We start from the raw sequence: 17,814 nt of genomic DNA, 5'->3' as shown, positions 1-17,814 counted from the left end.
CCGACTCGGTCCTGATTCCTTAGACAAGCCCAGAGGCACACGTGAGGTCAGAGAGGCCTTCCAAGCACCTGAGCGACGAGGCAAACAAGGACAGAACGGACTCTAGGACATGAAAGACGGACGGCCAAGTGCTAACTTAAAGACGAGTGACTCTCAACCTTCTCAGAGTAAAACCACACAGCCTGTCACCTTCGGCTGCTCAAGCTGAAGATCAAGCGGGTCGGGTGGCTCCTTCCTTTCTCTGCCAGATGTCTCCTCTGGAAACATACAGGATGAACTAGAGAGAGAAGACATGTATAAACGCTTTAGTGTGCTGGCCACGGGGGTGCGCACCTTCAATTCCAGCACTCAAGAGGCACAGGCAGGAGAATCTGTGAGTTCAAGGCCAGCCTGGTCTACACAGTGAGCTCCAAGACAGCCAGCCACAGGGTGACACCCTTTCTCAAAAGCAAAAACAAAAATAAATACAATAAAAACAAAACCTGCGGCTGAAGAGATGGTTCAGGGGCTAAAAGCACTGGTTGCTCTTGCAAAGGACCTGAGTTCAATTCCCAGTATACAAATGGTGGCTCACGACCATCTGTAACTCCGGTTCCAGAGGTGGCTATACCTTCTTCTGACTTCAAGGGCATGTGATACACAAACATATATGCAGGCAAAACGTTGATTCACAAAAAATAAATAAATAAGTAAATAAATAAATAAATAAACCTTAGATGTTTTTCAATAAAGTAAAAGCTTTAGTGCACACACTCTGTCCCTGGCCCAACCACACAGAGGGAAAGTAGCCATGTTAAGGACCAGATGATGCTAGGTCTCCGTGCTGTTTAGCCGTAACACAAGGAGATTTGACCACAGGGCCACATGCTGGTAAGGCTGCATCACACGGGGTTCTAGGGCCAGCCAGGAAGTACTGATATAGTGATTCACACCTTTATTTCCAGGATTAGGAAGGTAGAGGAGAGGCAGTTGGACCTCTGTAAGTTCCAGGCCAGCCAAGACAACAACAACATCAGAAAAGGAAAAAAAAAAAAAAAAAACCCAGCTCTACCTTACGCCATTAGTGTGAGGTCACAAACAATAGTGCACACTTAGCTCAGAAATTCACTGAACCGGAAGAACGTTTCTACTACCTGATTTCTGCAGACTCCAGGGAATCCTCCCTTGCCTCCTGCAGCCGTTGTTGGAACACAGTCAGGTCTTCCTGGTATGTCTTCTCAGCATCGTTCAACTTCTTCTCAAAATAGACCCGCAGGTGCTCCAGCTCGGACTCGTGCTGGGCTCTCTCCTGCTGCTGCTGCTGAGCGAAGTCTGACCTCAGGTGCTGCAGCTCTTCCAGGTGAGATGCCTGGGCCAGCAGTGGCTCCCATGACCCTGTAGCAGGAAGAAGCACGTCGTCACCCCAGAGGGGAGCACACAAAGCAAGAGAGCAAGGTCACCGGGAGGACTCTGACAAGGGCCTGCCCGTAAAGACGGAGTAGGTGAGGGCCTCCTGCCTCGTGCCTCGTGGCTCGATCAACATCTCAGGAGTCTCTTAAAAAGCTACAGCAGGAGGGGTTGGGGATTTAGCTCAGTGGTAGAGCACTTGCCTAGCAAGCACAAGGCCCTGGGTTCGGTCCCCAGCTCCGAAAAATAGAAAAAAGAAAAAAAGCTACAGCAGGGCTAGAGAACTGGCTCAGCAGTTAAGAGCACTGGCCGTTCTTCCAGAGGTTCTGAGTTCAATTCCCTGGCTCACAATCATCTGTAAAGGGAACTGATGCCCTCTTCTGGTGTGTCCGAAGATAGCAACAGTGTACTCATATAATAATTAAATCTTAAAAACGAAAAAAGAAAAAAAAAGCTACAGCAATTTGGAGTCAGAGCGACTGGCTGCAGCAAGGAAATGGCCCTTAGCAACAAAGATCTCTATACTATCACAGTCTCAGTTACTCTAAAAATGTGTTTGGACCAAAGCACAGCCGCTGACACCCAGATGTGAGCTGTGGGAGTTCTTGGGCAGAGGGACACGACATCCCAAACGTTCTTTGAGCTCCAATTTTGAGGCTATCAAAGTGATAATGTTCTACACAGCACCGCAGACCACATGTAAGCTCAAGATCCAGCAAATGCTGCCAGCTGGTCTATGGCAACCTCTAACAATGTGGACCGAGCAGGTACATCCCAAAAGGTTTACGTCAAACTTCCCTGCAGGGTGAGTGAAATCCCATAGAAGAGCGTGCCAGACTTATCAAGTCACCTCTTCTCCAGTCTCCAGTGACAGAGGGCCCTAAGGGAGCAACAAACTGACAAGCTGGCCACCATATCTGGTCATGAACAGCGCTCCAGGCTAGAAGGTAGAGGCCAGGCCCCACTCCCCACCCACCGTGTAACAAGGTAATTTGCCAAATGTCCCTGATTCTGGTCCTTTCAAATAACTAACTGTCCCTTGCTCCAAAGCACATTTACCCTCCAGGGCAATCAGCAGGCTTAAAGGCTCTGCTTACAGAGAACCCAGGAAGAGGATGCTAATTGGGATGAGGCTGATGTGACCCTGGATGCCAGGGCCTGAATAGGACCTAGCTGGACACTAGTGACTCTGCCTGCTCTCTGAGTGGCCATGTCCACCTGGCTACATGGCCACGTTGCTGCCACAGGAGAGAGTAGAGTCGGAGGGTAGGCTCGATTCAAGGCAGGATGAGACTGGAGTTGCCTCCAGCAAGAGCAGCCACAGTTGCTGGGCCCTGGTGACTCAATGGTTAATTGCCTTATAAAACCGGAGCTATAGTTACAGGCATCTGACAGCAGCTACCCTGGGGAAGCTCACAGGATCCCTTAGTGAGCAGAAAGACCCCATTTTAGAGCCCCAATCCTGGCTAAGGCTCGCCCGGCCTTGGCAACCAAAAGCATTGCCAGGTGAAGCCTACACATGAAGGACACTTTACACCAGAAGAGCCTGTACCAGCAGGGACGCAGCCATGTGAACTACACTCAGCTGATATGCTGAGGGACAAAGAAGAAAAAGGAGGAGGAAACCTTTCTCTATATACAAATTTCCCTTCCTTGTTTAAGGATTCATTTGAGTATGAATGTTTGCCTGCATACGTGTATGTGCATGCAGTACCCACAAAGGCCAGAAGAGGGCATCTGCTTGCCAGAACTGGAGTTATACGCGGTTGTGAACTGCCATGAAGGTGCTAGGAACCAGGCATGGGTCCTCCATAAGAGAAGCAACCACACTCTCATATCAAAATCTCCATCTGTATATCAAAGTCAATCCTCCCTCCCTTCCACCCTTCCCCTCCCTCCCCTGACTAGTAAACTCTACGGTTCAAGTATCAAAAGTCAGAGTTTCAGGCTGGGCCTTGATCAGTGGTACAGCCCTTGCTAAGAATGTACAAAGTCAGGCTGGAGAGATGGCTCAGCGGTGGTGGCTCACAACCATCTGTAATGGGATCAGATGCCCTCTTCTGGTGTGTCTGAAGACAGCTACAGTGAACTCATATCTTTAAAAAAGGAAAGAATGTACAAGGACACCTTATTAGTGGTGTTGTTCTTCTACCAGTCAGGGGCGAGGAGAGGGCAGTTCTTTGATGCCTGGCTCGGTGGCCAAAGCTGTCTTATACCTGAGACTCATAAAAATCAAGTCACATCAAATCCAGAAGAGGGCACCAGATCCCCATTACAGATGGTTGTGAGCTACCATGTAGGTGCTGGGAGTTGAACTCAGGACCTCTGGAAGAACACGTGTGTGTGTGTGTGTGTGTGTGTGCATGTGTGTGTGTGTGTTTGTTTTTATTTTGTGGGGGGAGGTTGCAAGGGGCGAGCGGTAGAATCTGAGAGGAGATTGGGGAGGTGAGCGGAACTGAGGTACATGATATAAAACTCACAACTAAACAATTTAAAAGTTAAAAGAAAAAAAAAAAAAAAGAATGCACAAAGCCCTAAGTTCCAGCATGACACTTCAAAAACAACAAACAAATAAAAATCTGCAAAGCTTAGCTCTGAAGGATCTAAACGTCCCACAAAAGTCCTCACCATTCTGTTCCTCTCTGTTGGTTTTCATAGACTCGAGCTGGGACCACAGGTGTCTGATTTCTTCCTGGGACTGAGCCTTGAGGTCTTCATAGGATGCCTGAAGGGTCTCTAACTGCAAAGAAAAAAAAAATGTTCACGTTAGAACCAAAGGAGATGGGCAGACGGCCCGCGTGTGGCTCTATACTGAGTGCCACCCGAGGGATCCACGTCTCAAAAGGAATCATGAGACACAGAGAGTAAAAGCTCGGATCCTGAGCCTGCAGCTCAAAGAGCAGCAACGCAACAACCAAAACCAAGCAGTTTGAACAGCCTCAACCAAACAGGGCCAAGGCGACTTCGAAAACAACAGTGCTGTACACGTTGTTGTCCAGCTGTTAGAGTGTGCGGCAGAAAAATCTCCTGAGCGCAGCCCTTTGGGGCCAGCCTGGCCAACATAGCAATACTCTTTCAAAAATAAGCATTAAAAAAATAAAAAATAAAGTAACTTTGTTCACAGTGCAGCTTCAACCGTGCCCATGCCTGGGAGCAGTGTGCCTCCTGCCTGTCTACTGACCTGAACTATAGATGTAATATTTCCATACCCTCTGCGCCATGTATGCTCACTGTGAAACCATGGATGCCCACATAGAACAAGACATGGTCACTTTGAAACTACTTATGGAGTTCTAGGTCAAACATTACAGGGGGTTCCACTCCAGGTTTGTCTGGAGGACTCTCAGAAAACAGCATGAACCACAATAACTGTCATTTGCAAAATAAGGAATCTCCCGCATTTCACATCAAGGAAGTAGGTTCCCTCTAACCTTTTGATACAGTGGAACACCCCATTGCAAAGCGTTCACACAACTACAGACAACAACTTAGGGAAGAAATCTTCAGGTGTTGGGAACAAAGATGGGGCCAGGACCAAGGCTGAGGTGAAGCCCTGGCTGATAGGCACCTCTAGTTTCCACACGACGGCCTCCGGGACCACCTAACCACACCCAGCAGGAGCCTGAGTGGCCACTTCAGGCATCCTCAGCATCGAGGCCCAGACAACACATCAATGAAAGAGAGTCATGATTTAGACTGCTGTCTGGCACCGTGGGCCGCAGACCCAGCACCTAGAAGATGCTGGGTCTGACCTGAAGGACCCTGCCCGAGACCAGCTCTCCTAGTTCCAGAGGATTCCATACAAGCTGCCCAAGAGGGGAAGCCATCAACAGTCTACGCAGCTGTGACACCTGGGGACCGCAACGATAAACAGTTCAGCAAGGCACCCCTAGGTACATTAGCGGCCCTCATACCTTGGCGGGAACCAGCAGCTCCCTAAGTGAACAGAGGGCCGCCTCGGCAGCAGGGGAACATGCCTGCTACTAGAGGCCTAATCAGCTACCTGGGGCTGGGGAGGCCATGGATGTTAGAGGACAATCTACTACCCCGTAATTAGACCAGCATAATCCCCGATTTAGACTGCATCTAAATGCTCGACCTTATATGCACAGCTAAGTGTAGCTCTCACCCCCACAATCAAAACAGCTTCTCCTTGTAGCAGGTATCATCACAGAAAACCACGAGCGGTGAAGATATGGATGGCCAACGTTTGCGGTGCCCAGCACTAATCCATCCATCTACAGCACATCTCTTCCATCTAAGGCTCAGAGAACACGGCAGAACAAGGGGCAGAAAGATTGTCAGAGCCAGCAAAACCAGGACGTCGGCTGTGAAACTCTGTCTTAGAAACGACAGGGAAGCCTCGCTTACAATGGCTCAATAACAAGGGTTGCCAGTCTGTGAGATCCCAATAGCAGGGATGGGGAAACCTCCAAGGGCCACACTACTAGACAAAGAACCACAGACAACTAAGGACGACTGAGAGCCTTAGAATTAGCCCTCCCCAATGATGAGCTCTAATTAGTTACTCAACATCAAACACACATGATACACACAGAAGCAACACTAAACAGATCCAGTAGGGGGCAGTTTTATATTTATGCATATGTAACACATAGATGTGGGCTGGAGAGATGGCGCAGAGCACTGGCCGCTCTTCCTGACATCCGGAGTTCAATTCCCAGCACCCACATAGTAGCTCACGACCATCTATAAAGGGATGTGATGCTCTCTTCTGGCATGCAGGTGTACATGCAGCAGAGCGCTTGCATACTTTAAACAAATAAATAAATGAACAAAATCAATATGCATTTGCACAATAGTAATCAGAGGAACGGAGACCATCATTTTGAGGACTGTGGGCTTTGAGGACATGGGAAGGCTTAGAGGGAGAAAAGGGAAGGGCAAAAATGATATACTTTTAATTAAAACTTTCAAAATCATTTTTTAAATGAGTATTGCCTGCACGCAGTCTAGTTTTTGGCCTTCTTTTCAGGAACCTGGGCTCCAGCTCCTTCTCAGGTCAATTTCTCTCTCTCTCTCTCTCTCTCTCTCTCTCTCTCTCTCTCTCTCTCTCTCTCCCTCTCCCTCTCTCTCTCTCTCTCTCTCTCTCTCTCTCTCTCTCTCTCTCTCTCCATGAGCAAGGATACACACTGCCAATGACCAGTGGGGAGGCCAACAGCCCTGGGCTATACACCTGGTCAGGAAGGCTGAAGGACCGCCCTCATGGGCATCTCCTTGTGGGCCCCGGCCTGGGATCAAACATGGAGAGACAAGGCCTCTGTGGGCTCCGGTTTACAGCATGAGTGGCGGTGACTGCGAACCGAGCCCGCCCTGCTCACAGGCCCAGGAACAGAGGTACACAAAGCCGTTTTTTGTGGAGAATCTAAAATGACGTGAGGTCAGGACGGGTTCACACCAGACCGACCTCTGCGTGAGGAGGGTACAAGCCCTTGAGCTCCAAAAGGCCAGGTAGGGCCTCCTGCAGATCTTAGGACTCGGCACTTCCTCTGCTCAGGTCTGCAGCTCTGCACACAGCCACAATAACTCCTGCTTCTGACTTATTTTTCCCTAATTATTTTTTTTAAGATTTATTTAAAAGAAATCTTAAAAAAAAAAATTGAACATTATTTCGTGGGGTTGGCCTGGAAGCTCTATGCCTCTTGTACCAAGAACTCAGTCTCTTCGAATTCAGCACTTAAGTTTCAGCAGACATCGAAATATGAAGTGGGCCACCTCCAAACTGTTCCAGAACTTCTCTAATAAACCATGTAATTGGCTGTTGGGACGTGGCTTGGGATATACACGGTCTGCTACCAAGCACGCGAGAACCTGAGCTCAGATCGACAGCATCGTGTAACAGGCAGGGTGTAATGGGAGGATCGTGACGGCCACCAGCACTGGGGTAACAGGCTCCGAGGGGTGCCAGGCAGCCTGGCCGACCTGTGAGCTCACGGGTCAGTAAGAGATCCTGTCTCAAGAAGTAAGACAGCGTGCAACAGAGGAAGACACCGACACCAACCATGGTGGACGTGAATCCACACGTATCCTGCCCACATCAGAAACGCAGACACACATACCCCGTCCCCACACACAATCAAATGACTCGAAATGCTTGGGCTTACCTCCAACTCTTTTGCTTTTTCCTTCTCTCTGAATCTCAGCTCTAAATCCTGTAAATACTGGCAATGCTCTGACCGCAGGTCTTCTTGCAGCTTCCTGATGGCTGCCTGGTGCTGAGCCTCCAGGTTTTTCAGGGAAACTAGAAAGCAGCACAGAGGTCACCGATGACCTAGTGACAAGGTGACGCTTCCGTCTTTGGTAGCGGTGACTGATGGCATTTCACGACAAACCCACAGTTTACACGCACACTACTGTGTCTACCATGTTTCGATCCTGAACGCCCAGGATTGCCTGACACGGGGATGTACCGAGGGCACAAACAAGGGGGCTCCATCTGAGCACCGCCTCAGGAGCCAGCTTGTTCTTCCCACGGAGGGAAAGAGCCGCACGGGCACAGACAAGAGCACATGTCTCTCACGAGAACCTCCATGTTACAGAACATCCGGAGTATCGAAAGTGACCAGCCACCATACTCCTGCTTCGGGAGGAACAGTAACTGAAGATGTTAGAGGGCCCTATGAAACACCCGTGCCCTTGTATGTGTGTCCCCAGCAGCTCGCACTGGAAACAAAGATGGGAAAAGGCAAGTCCACTGCAGACAGTGCTCTCCCTAGCAGGCACTCAGCCCCCCACCGCCACCCCCCATTACGCTCACCCTGAAGCAGGGGCTCACCTTCAGCCTCATGCTTGGCCTGAAAAATCTTCTCCAATTCAGCCTTCTGTTCCGAGAGCTCTTTCTGAAACTGGTTTTGCAAACCCTCCATTTCCGACTGATGCTTTGCAGACAACTCTTTGCGGAGATTTTCCAAACATAACTCTCTTTCAGATTCCCAATCCTGCTTCAGGGTCTAATTTAATAGAAAAAGCAGGTTGTGGCACAACCCAATCTCTGAGGAACGTGGTCAACAAAGAATTGACTTCCTACCAGCACATTCCAGCTCCCTTGACTGACTTTTCTGCCTTATGATGGGGGAGGTCAGTGGAATGTGAAGGTAAAACAGAATACGCACAGAACTATAGTCCCAATCAATCACACACCTCCATCATCTGAACGGTCTTCTCCATTTCTGAACGCAACTTTTCCTTAAGCTCAGCTGCAAGACAAAATGTTAACAAGTTGTTCAGACCACAGGATCTCAACTTTCTCCACAATCTCCTTACCCAGGAAATGATGATGGAGCGGTGGACAAGATGATGATGAGTGGACAAGTTCCCACTGTCCACTCCATTGCACACAGGATGACAAGACATCCAGATGATGGTTCGTTTAAGTATGAGACTTAGTCACATCAAAAGAAAGAACGCTGAGGTTCCCGGGCTCTCAGGTTCTCCTAAGAGTACAGCTGAAGATCAGCTGCTGGGGTCCCATCCCCAACCCCTCCAAACCCGTGTGAACCTTCAGACAAGAGAACTGTGGGGCACTTTAGTTCATGGGCCCACTCCAGGGCCAAGGTAAGCTACTGGAGAGTAAGACATGAGGAACTAACTGTCCTACCACCCAAGAGCTCCCAACTCAAGCAGGGAGAAGCGCAAGAAGATAGAGTCCAGGAAGACCTCCTCGGATGGAAAGGTGCACAGAGGGCAGGCCTGAAGAAGCCAAGCAGGGCAGGGGGCAGGGGCAGGGGGCAGGGGCAGGGGGCAGGGGGGGCAGGGGGCAGGGGGCAGGACAAGGCAGCAGCAGACAAGTCTAAAGCTGACTGAAGTCTGGAGTCCATCATTGCTGGGTAAAGTACTACTTCCCAGGACCAGGGAGCCCTTTGCCTTCCTTCCCTAGGGCTGCAGGCCTAACCAGGGGGCCCCAAGGATGACAGCCTCTGCAACTGAGATGGAAAGCGGAAAAGGCTAAAAGAGAGAGCTTCTATTGGAAAAGAAAATGAAACAAAAACACGTATGTATTTTGTTTTAAAGCGCCAAAAGACACGTAGAAAGCATTGGGAAAAGAAAACTGGTCTTTCCCACTGAGGAGAGCCAGGCAAGGGAGAAGGTTCTCTTCAGCGCAGCCATGCTACTCAGCTAGAAAGAAAGAAGTGTTTGTTGCAGGGATGCTGGGAAGGCAAATAGAAAAGTAAGCCCTCTCTCCAGGTAATAGACTTCCTCACCCTTAGCTATGGAAACACCTACGGAACCTACGTAGATACAGCAATGGCTACCGAAGTGTACTGCTTATACACAGAGTCTGTGTGACAAGGGAGTTATTTCTCAATAAAGCTGATACTTAGTTATATTTAAAAAAGACGTGGGGTGGGGTTGGGGATTTAGCTCAGTGGTAGCCTAGCAAACGCAAGGCCCTGGGTTTGGTCCCCAGCTCCGAAAAAAAAAGAAAAAAAAAAAAAAAAGATGTGGGGCTAAAGAGATAGCTCTCAACAGTTAGACGGCTCAAGAACTTCTAGATGACCTGGGTACATATCCCAGGACCACACGGTAGCTCAGAACCATCTGTAACTGCAATGCTAGAGGAACAATGTCCTCTTCTGATGGCCACAGGCACTAGACATACATGTGGACCACAGACATAGGTGCAGGCCAAACATCTATACACACAAACTACCACTAACTAAATAACCAACTAAAGAGAAGGGCACCCCGGGCTGCTCTATGGGCAGATGGCAGCAGACAGAGTGTATCTGACCCAGCACACAGACCTGCAATACGACCACATCTAAGATGAATAGCCAACCAAGCACGCCTAGTCGAGTTTGCCTGTGTTTGCAGGGGGCCTGGCTGGAACGCGATCAAGGACTTGCCAACAGAGAGAACCCACTGGACGGCTTCCCTCCCTCACAGAAGACCCACTGAATGGCTTATCTCCCTCCAGGAACAGAAAAACAAAAAACAAAACAAAAACCAGGAACATGGGCTGGAGAGGTGGCTCAGCCGTTGAGAGCACCGACTGCTCTCCCAGAGGTCCTGAGTTCAATTCCCAGCAACCACATGGTGGCTCACAACCATCTGTAATGGGATCTGATGCCCTCTTCTGGTGTGTCTGAGGACAGCTACAGTGTAGTCATATACATAAAATAAACAACTCTTTTAAGAAAAAAAGAAACAGGAACGTGTAACGTGTACTTAAGTAAAAGTGATCTGGAAAATCAGCAGGCTGCTTCAAGTGTGTGCGTGTGCGTGTGCGTGTGTGTGTGTGTGTGTGTGAGAGAGAGAGAGAGAGAGAGAGAGAGAGAGAGAGAGAGAGAGAGAGAGAGAGAAGGGGTGAGAGGTCTGGAAAGATGACTCCGCTACAACCAGAAAAAGACAAGCGGTACAGATGCGCAGTACCTGTCTCCTGCTCGTTGCGGAGCGCCATCTCTTCCTTCTCGCGGGCGTGCTGCTCTCGCATCAGCTCCAGCTCACACTGCTGCCTGCTCTGCAGCAGCGCCAGCTCCTGCGCCCGCCGGCCATTGAGCATTTCCCGCAGCTCCGTCAGCGCGGTCTCTTTCTCCTTCTGCAGGTTGGCCTGCGTCAGCTCCAGCTGTGCTGTATGCATGTTGTTCAGGCTCAAGCGTAGAGCTTCTAGTTCAAGGCTATGGGCTGTCTGCGGGCAGAGGAGCCAGGCCTCATGAGACCCAGGTCAGAAACCCGGATGGCCAGGGGAACACCAAGCAGAGATTGCAAAAGAACATGGGAGGGAAAGGAGCAACTAACTTGAGAGGGCGCTGCCCTGTCTCTATGCTGCTGTGTGATTGACAGCAGTAGGGTGCCGCCCCAGTCTATGCTGCTGTGTGATGGACAGCCAGAGGGTGCCGCCCCAGTCTATGCTGGCATGTGATTGACAGCAAGAGGGTGCTGCCCCAGCTCTATGCTGCTGTGTGACTGACAGCCAGAGGGTGCCGCCCCAGCTCTCTGCTGCTGTGTGACTGACAGCAAGAGGGTGCCACCCCAGCTCTATGCTAGCATGTGACCGACAGCAAACACACATCATAGCCGTGGCAGACTCCCAACCCCAGGTGTCCACACGGGACCCTCCATTTGTCTGGGGGAATGGACTCACAGAGAGAAGGCGGAAATAACAAGACAAAAGAGGAGATGGCAAGCCACCGCCCCCACCTGTCTACTTTAGAATAAGTCTCTCCCGCCTGCCCACCAGCAACCGGGACCCACTGTGCCCTGGTAACACTGGCAGAGCACAGGTTAAGACCCTGTGAAGCTGAGAGCTGTGCCCATCACCTGGGGTGGCTGTGGCTGCTGCTGTGGCTGCTGCTGTCCCTGCAGGTCAGTCACACCCAGTTCACAGTCTTGTTGTTCCTAGAAGGAAAGCAAAGGATGTAGCCTAGAGAATTCCCAAATACTTCATTCAACATTTGGTCCAATCTGTTGACATGAAAATGCTAACACGTAATACAATACAGGCAAACGGTGAAAACATGCTACACGAAAGACAGAAATCCAGGGAAAGACAGCATGATCCTGAGTTCAAGGCCACCCTGGGCTACACAGTTTGGATTGGGATAGGCTAGATAGCTAGACTCCGTCTTTAAATTAAAAAGGAAGCTGAACACAGGGGCACACCTGTAATCCTACCACTCTAGAGGCTGAGGCAGAAAACTTGTAAACTCAAGGTCATAGGTTCAAAGCTAGCTTGGGTAAGAAGAACACCCGGACTCAGTATTAAAGTAAAAGAGGATGGAGGAGAGCCAGCACCACAGACAGCTTCGTGCTTACCCCAGGAACCTCTGTGAAAAGCCAGAGGTAGCAGCTCACGTCTGTAATCCCAACACCTACCCGCAAGGCAGGAGGCAGAGACTAGGGAATCTGCTGGAAGCTCAGGCCTGCAGCATTGCAGCAGAAATAAGAGACCATCTCACTAGGACGGTGGAAGGACAGAAGTGACACCTGAAAAGTTGACCTCTGACCTTCACACTCTGGGCCATGGCACAAATGCACCCCCCCATGCTACCCCCTTTTGCTGTTTTTGTTGTTGGTAGTGGTGGCTTTTTGTTTGTTTTGTTTTGTTTGTGAGGCAGGGTTTTGCTGTGTAGCCCCGGCTGTCCTTGGCACTCACTCTGTAGATCACCAGTTCCCAACATGTGGGTGGTGCCCCCTTTGGGGATCAAACAATGCTTTCACAGGAGTCACACATCAGATATCCTGCATATCAGATATTTACAGTACAATTCGTAACAGTAGCAAAATTATGGTTATGAAGTAGCATTGAAAATAATTTTATGGTGGGCGTCACCACGACACGAGGAACTGTATTAAAGGATCCCAGCTTTAGGAAGGTTGAGGATCCCTGCTGTTTACCAAGCTGACCTTGAACTTAAAGAGATCCTCCTGCCTACGCCTTTGGAGTAGTGGCATTAATGGTGAGTGCCACCACCGCCTGGCATAAAAAAACTTCTTAACTAGTACTGAGAAAAGAATTACCTCAAACAGGATGTTTTTAAAAAGCCAACTAGGAACCAGAAATTTCACAACCCAAACGAGAAATTCAGCAGAGACAAGAGATTGTGGCTTAGGAAGAGAGAGACATGGGGTAGGAATTGAGGACAGAGAGCCACAATGAAAATAAATCAAGTTACAAATAGTGACCAGAGAGCAGCCCAGCAGTTAAGAGCACTGGTTTGTTTGTTTGTTTTCATATTTTTGCTTTTTCCAGGACAAGATTTCTCCGTGTAGCCCTGGCTGTCCTGGAACTCACTGTATAGACCAGGCTGGCCTAGAACTCAGAGATCCGCCTGCCTCTGCCTCCCAAGCACTGGGATTAAAGGCGGGTGCCGCCACCGCCCAACCAACAGCACCATTGTTTTGCTCCTCACATTTCATCCCCAGGACGCACACGGTGGCTCACAGCCACATTCCAGGGAATGAAACCGCCCATGACGCACAAAATGATACAACAAAATTTCTTTTTACATGGTGGCAGACGGGTGTAGAGGCAGGTTCCCAGTCCTGGGAACACTCTCGCCGGGAACTGAACTGAGCCATGAGGACAGATGCAAACAGACATTTCATATCAGGCTGGCCTGGAACTCACAGAGATCCACCTGTCTCTACCTCCTGAGTGCTGGGATTAAATGCATATGCCACTACCTCTGGCTCTAATTTTCTTTAATGTCTCTGTTTAAAGGTTGTTACTTTTTTTAATTTTTAGATTTCTTTATGTTTATGTATGCAAGCATTTCCCCTGTGTATATGTATGCACACCATGTATGTGTCGGGTGCCCTCGGAGATTAGAAGAGGATACTATATTTCCTAGAACTGGAGTTAAAAATGGTTGAGTCATCACGTGCTGGCATCTGTTGTCCTACAAGAGTAGCAAGAACTCCAAACCACTGAGCCATCTCTCCGGTCCTAATTTACACATTTTGGTCTTTTATTATTTTGTCCGGCCCTCTTTCCTTCTATCCGTCTCCATCCCCTCACTCATTCCCTTTCAATCCACCAACACTAGGTAGGAGAGAAGGAAGGCTGATTGGGGGTGTCATGTTGCTCGGGGCAAGTCTGAGCCTAGCTGTCACAACTACTTAACAAATCGTAACCAAGGGCAACCAACCTACAACCAGTCACCCCTATTGGGCCCAAGCATTTATATACCCTCTAAAAAGTCCCCAGAACTCCAAAATGCTACACTCACAAAAACTACCTGCAGCTGGCCAAGTCACGCCCCTGCTAGAGCACGAGGCAAATCACAGTCAGCTGCTGAGCACAGTCTGAAGCAGCCACACATCCCCACCTGGGATTAAAATGAAAACATTCTTATCATACGTCTGTCTTTATAAAGAAACCAAAATTCTCACTCCACATTATGAGCTTCTCCTGAGGGGGTCTGAGGGGGCCTGAGGGGAGCCACACAAAGCAGCAGCACAGCTAGCTAAGCAGAGGCCAGCTGGCATGGCTTCTAGCTTCTCTACCACCGAGAGAAGCTAAGGGAAACTACGGCGAATGGCAGCTAATGGCCAACCCTGGAGCACAGTACACAGAGTGCAGAGAAGGTAAGCCCGGCACAAGCATGCACCCCTAGAGAGCTCCAGCTTGCCAGAGCACAAGGGGACACCAAAGTAAGGAGTCTCAAAAGAAACAAAATCTCGACTCTGCAGGTAGACCTCACATCTGATATACTGACGATTTTTCCTCAGATAGGGCAGTCAAGACATGTCACTGCTTTCAGTGAAATTTTACCCCTTGAAATTCTATTCTGGTTAAGAAAAAATCTGAGTTTCCCAGCCAGCCAGAGCCTCACATTATCAAGGCCTCATTTACAATCTGCACGCACAAGAGTTCCAAGGAAAGAGTAGTCTGCAGGGCCAGGGAGGTGAGAAAGTCTCAGAGGGGAGGGGCGTGCCCCCCACTATCGACAGAACCAGACAGCCAGAAGCCAGCTCTTTTGGCCACATACCATTTCTGCCGCCCCTTCTCCCTTCCCCTACCCTACGGTCAGAAAGTGGATAAAGAGACAAAGACGCTGGTGCATTCAAAAGCAGACGAAGGAAAGTCACACAGAACCACACCCACAACCACACCCACAGCGCCCTCACCTGTAAAGTTCCCTTACCATAGCACCAAACTGACATTCCTCCCGAAACTCCTCAAAACTCATATTCGCCCGGCTTGTGGGTAAAGCCGTTGCCACACAAACCAAGCAACCGAGGTTCGATTCCCAGAAGCCGCATTAACAGTGGAAGGAGAAGACTTACTCCAGAGTCATCCTTGGCGGGAGTGACCGTACACACGCAGCAAGAAACGAGTCATTTATTATGAGTAACCAACCCTACCTGAGCTGCAAATGCCCCTCCGGTCCCCTCCAGGGTGTTGCCGCAGGACTCCCTTTCAGAGACAGCCGCTCCTTGGGGGAGCTCGCTGTTTGGTGGGGCTACCGAACCCTCCTCCTGGACAGACGCATGGACAGCCGAACCCTTCCTCTTCGCCGTCTTTTTCTTCGAATTCGGACCGTCGCCTTTTGTTTTTCTCTGTCGGAAGTTAGCAAGCTGCGGAAGAATTTGGAGATGTAGTAGAAGCAGAGGTAAACGAGGAAAAAGTAGCAAAGCCACAAAGTCACCACACTTGTGGGGAGCATGAGGTGCCAGCCAGCTCTGACCACTCAGCCACACCCGGCCGAGCGACCACGGTCCCAGAAAACACCGCCTTCACTGACATCTATGACCTTGGCAGTAAACTCAAGATTACACCAGAGTCTCCAAATGGCTATTATGCCTACAAGCAGGCAAAAGAAAACAATATGGCTGGTTGGTAGATTAGCTGTTCTAAGCCTTGATGGTTTACAGCAAATTAAAAATGCATCTATTTAACACACTGAGAGCTTAATTAAGGCACATTCGAGTCTCAAAACTATTATATGAAGCTAGATCATCCCCTTCTTGCCCCCATTCTTCCCTAATCGAAGGCATATATCGCCCAGCCAAAACTTCTTAGCCATAGACTCTGAGACAAGGTACAGAAATAGCAAAAACTTAATTAAGCCAGGTCAATCTAGCTAGCATCTGCCTTTACGGAATCTGATGTTCTACTTCTCCTGACACAGTGCAGCAAAGCACTGGGGACCGTCTCAGAATGCTGCCTGCCAGTCGGAGGCACAGCCTAGCTTCTTTCAGTCCCTCAGATACAAGATTTTTCGACTGCACCCGTGCACCGTCTCCCTTCTCATAACCCATTCAAAAGGGCAGGCGCTGAAGCACCAGAACTTCACGGGGGAACATCTATTCCCACGAATCACAGCCAAGGCCATGCGAGCAAATGGGCCCCTGTCGATGAAAACAGAAAGGCACAGTTTCATTGGTGGAGGAAATTAGCAAGGCCACTTATCTGTGTGAAGAGAAATTGTAAGGGCACTGCCTACAGTACTAACTCTGTTCTAATCTCTTGCCTTCCTCCACTGAATGCAAATGTCTTCTACAGAGCTCCCCTTCTGCAACATGGACTTGGTCTCCGGCCATGGACTCTTGGTTCTTCTCATTAGCCCCAATCTCCCTTAAGGACATCTACTGGGGATTCACAGATCACCCAAGTGCAGACACCAGTTTCCCTGGTGAAGCACAAGACTTCACACTCCCTCTTTCCTCAGTGTCTATCTACATGCGTCCTGCTTCTGCCCTATCAGAGGGTTAAAGACCACAATGGCTTCTGGCTGGTACCTGTAATCTGACATCGCTGTGCTCTCTTTTCCGCTGCGTAGTTTGTATATTTTTATGGGGCGGGGGCAGGGTGGTGGTGGTGGGGTTGTTGTCTCAAATGAAGAATTGCTGCTACTAGGCGAACCATGAAATCAACACAGTTCTTTCCTGGGGGCTATTCCTAGCTAGTCCTGACAGTACAGGGTGGGGAACCAGGGATCCACTTCCAAAATGTCCGTACCTCCTCTTCCTCTGGGTCCCCATCACCTTTCAAACAACTATCTTAACAGACACAAGTGCTCCCAGCGTAGAGTATCAAACAAATTCGAAATCGGAGGCAGAGGAAAGTGAGAAGAGGACCCGCCAGAGAGCAAACAACGAAACATAACACGAGGACACCATTCTGGAGCAGAAGCTCATAGTTCCCTGGAAAATGAAAGTCTGAAGACGGTCTTTTAAAAGCCTTGAACAGTTGGGTCCCAGGGAAGTGCCTGAGCACCGGAAGCACAACAACTAAGAATGCTAGGTGACCAAAACCCGCCCACCGCGCTCGGCCCCGCCTACGAGGAGGCGTGGGTCTCAGACGCTGATTGGCTGAGGCTGCGATAGGGCGGGGCGAGACCGAGGGCGCTGGATTCAAGATGGCGGCGCCTAGGAAGTGAATTCCGCAGAAGCGGCGGGAAGGACAAGCGCCCGGCAGCTTCCATTGCTCCACCGCCACCGCTTTTGTCAAGCGGCAGTATGAGCACCGGAACCTCCTTAAGATTTCTCCCCACAGCGAAGCGGAGGGAAGGATGCTACGGTCTAACCTTGGCTCTCCCAGCCTCCACCTTCCTGCGCCGCTGCTCCTGCTCGTCTTCCATCTCCGTCTGGGCTGCTCGAGAATCGCTCAGAGGCGGCAGGACGGCCTTGAAACCGACTTCGCTCTATTTACACTCCCTCCCTTCACCCACTCGCCTCCCCACCCCCCATACACACAACTGTCAGCGCCGCCCCGCCAATCCGGAGCCCCGTGTGGCCCTGCGCACGCGCGCTCCAGTGACGCTCCAAGGGCGGAGAGCCATCTCTCTTGCCCCCAATTGGTACGCTGACGCTCCCCACCCTCTTCAGCAACACCAATGAGCGAGACGCGGCGTTCCCGGGGCTCGCGGTCGTTCGTCGACTGTGCGGCGGTAAGGTTTGTGCAAACCGTTTCTCCGCGGCGGTGCTGCCGAGCGCCCTCTCCCGACAGGAGGAGGGCTT

The 17,814-nt window shown here is 50.1% G+C and overlaps 1 protein-coding gene across 1 annotated transcript in view; it reads right to left on the bottom strand.

Annotated features, from left to right (window-relative positions):
* The window catches only part of Pcnt (pericentrin), an 84,353-nt gene extending 66,789 nt beyond the window's left edge, over positions 1-17,564 (bottom strand). Inside the window, exons 1-10 of the mRNA XM_032911050.1 lie at positions 17,382-17,564; positions 15,217-15,429; positions 11,668-11,745; positions 10,780-11,035; positions 8,548-8,603; positions 8,183-8,357; positions 7,512-7,648; positions 4,015-4,126; positions 1,134-1,374; positions 190-277 (exon numbers count right to left, since the gene is read on the bottom strand). Coding sequence (XP_032766941.1) covers positions 190-277; positions 1,134-1,374; positions 4,015-4,126; positions 7,512-7,648; positions 8,183-8,357; positions 8,548-8,603; positions 10,780-11,035; positions 11,668-11,745; positions 15,217-15,429; positions 17,382-17,435 — 1,410 coding nt within the window. The 5' untranslated portion in view covers positions 17,436-17,564. The remainder of the gene's footprint in view (positions 1-189; positions 278-1,133; positions 1,375-4,014; positions 4,127-7,511; positions 7,649-8,182; positions 8,358-8,547; positions 8,604-10,779; positions 11,036-11,667; positions 11,746-15,216; positions 15,430-17,381) is intronic.
* Positions 17,565-17,814: the final 250 nt, after the last annotated feature.

Source organism: Rattus rattus, chromosome 8 (assembly GCF_011064425.1).
Source record: "Rattus rattus isolate New Zealand chromosome 8, Rrattus_CSIRO_v1, whole genome shotgun sequence".
Taxonomy (NCBI): domain Eukaryota; kingdom Metazoa; phylum Chordata; class Mammalia; order Rodentia; family Muridae; genus Rattus; species Rattus rattus.
This window is presented reverse-complemented; position numbering and strand designations above follow the sequence as displayed.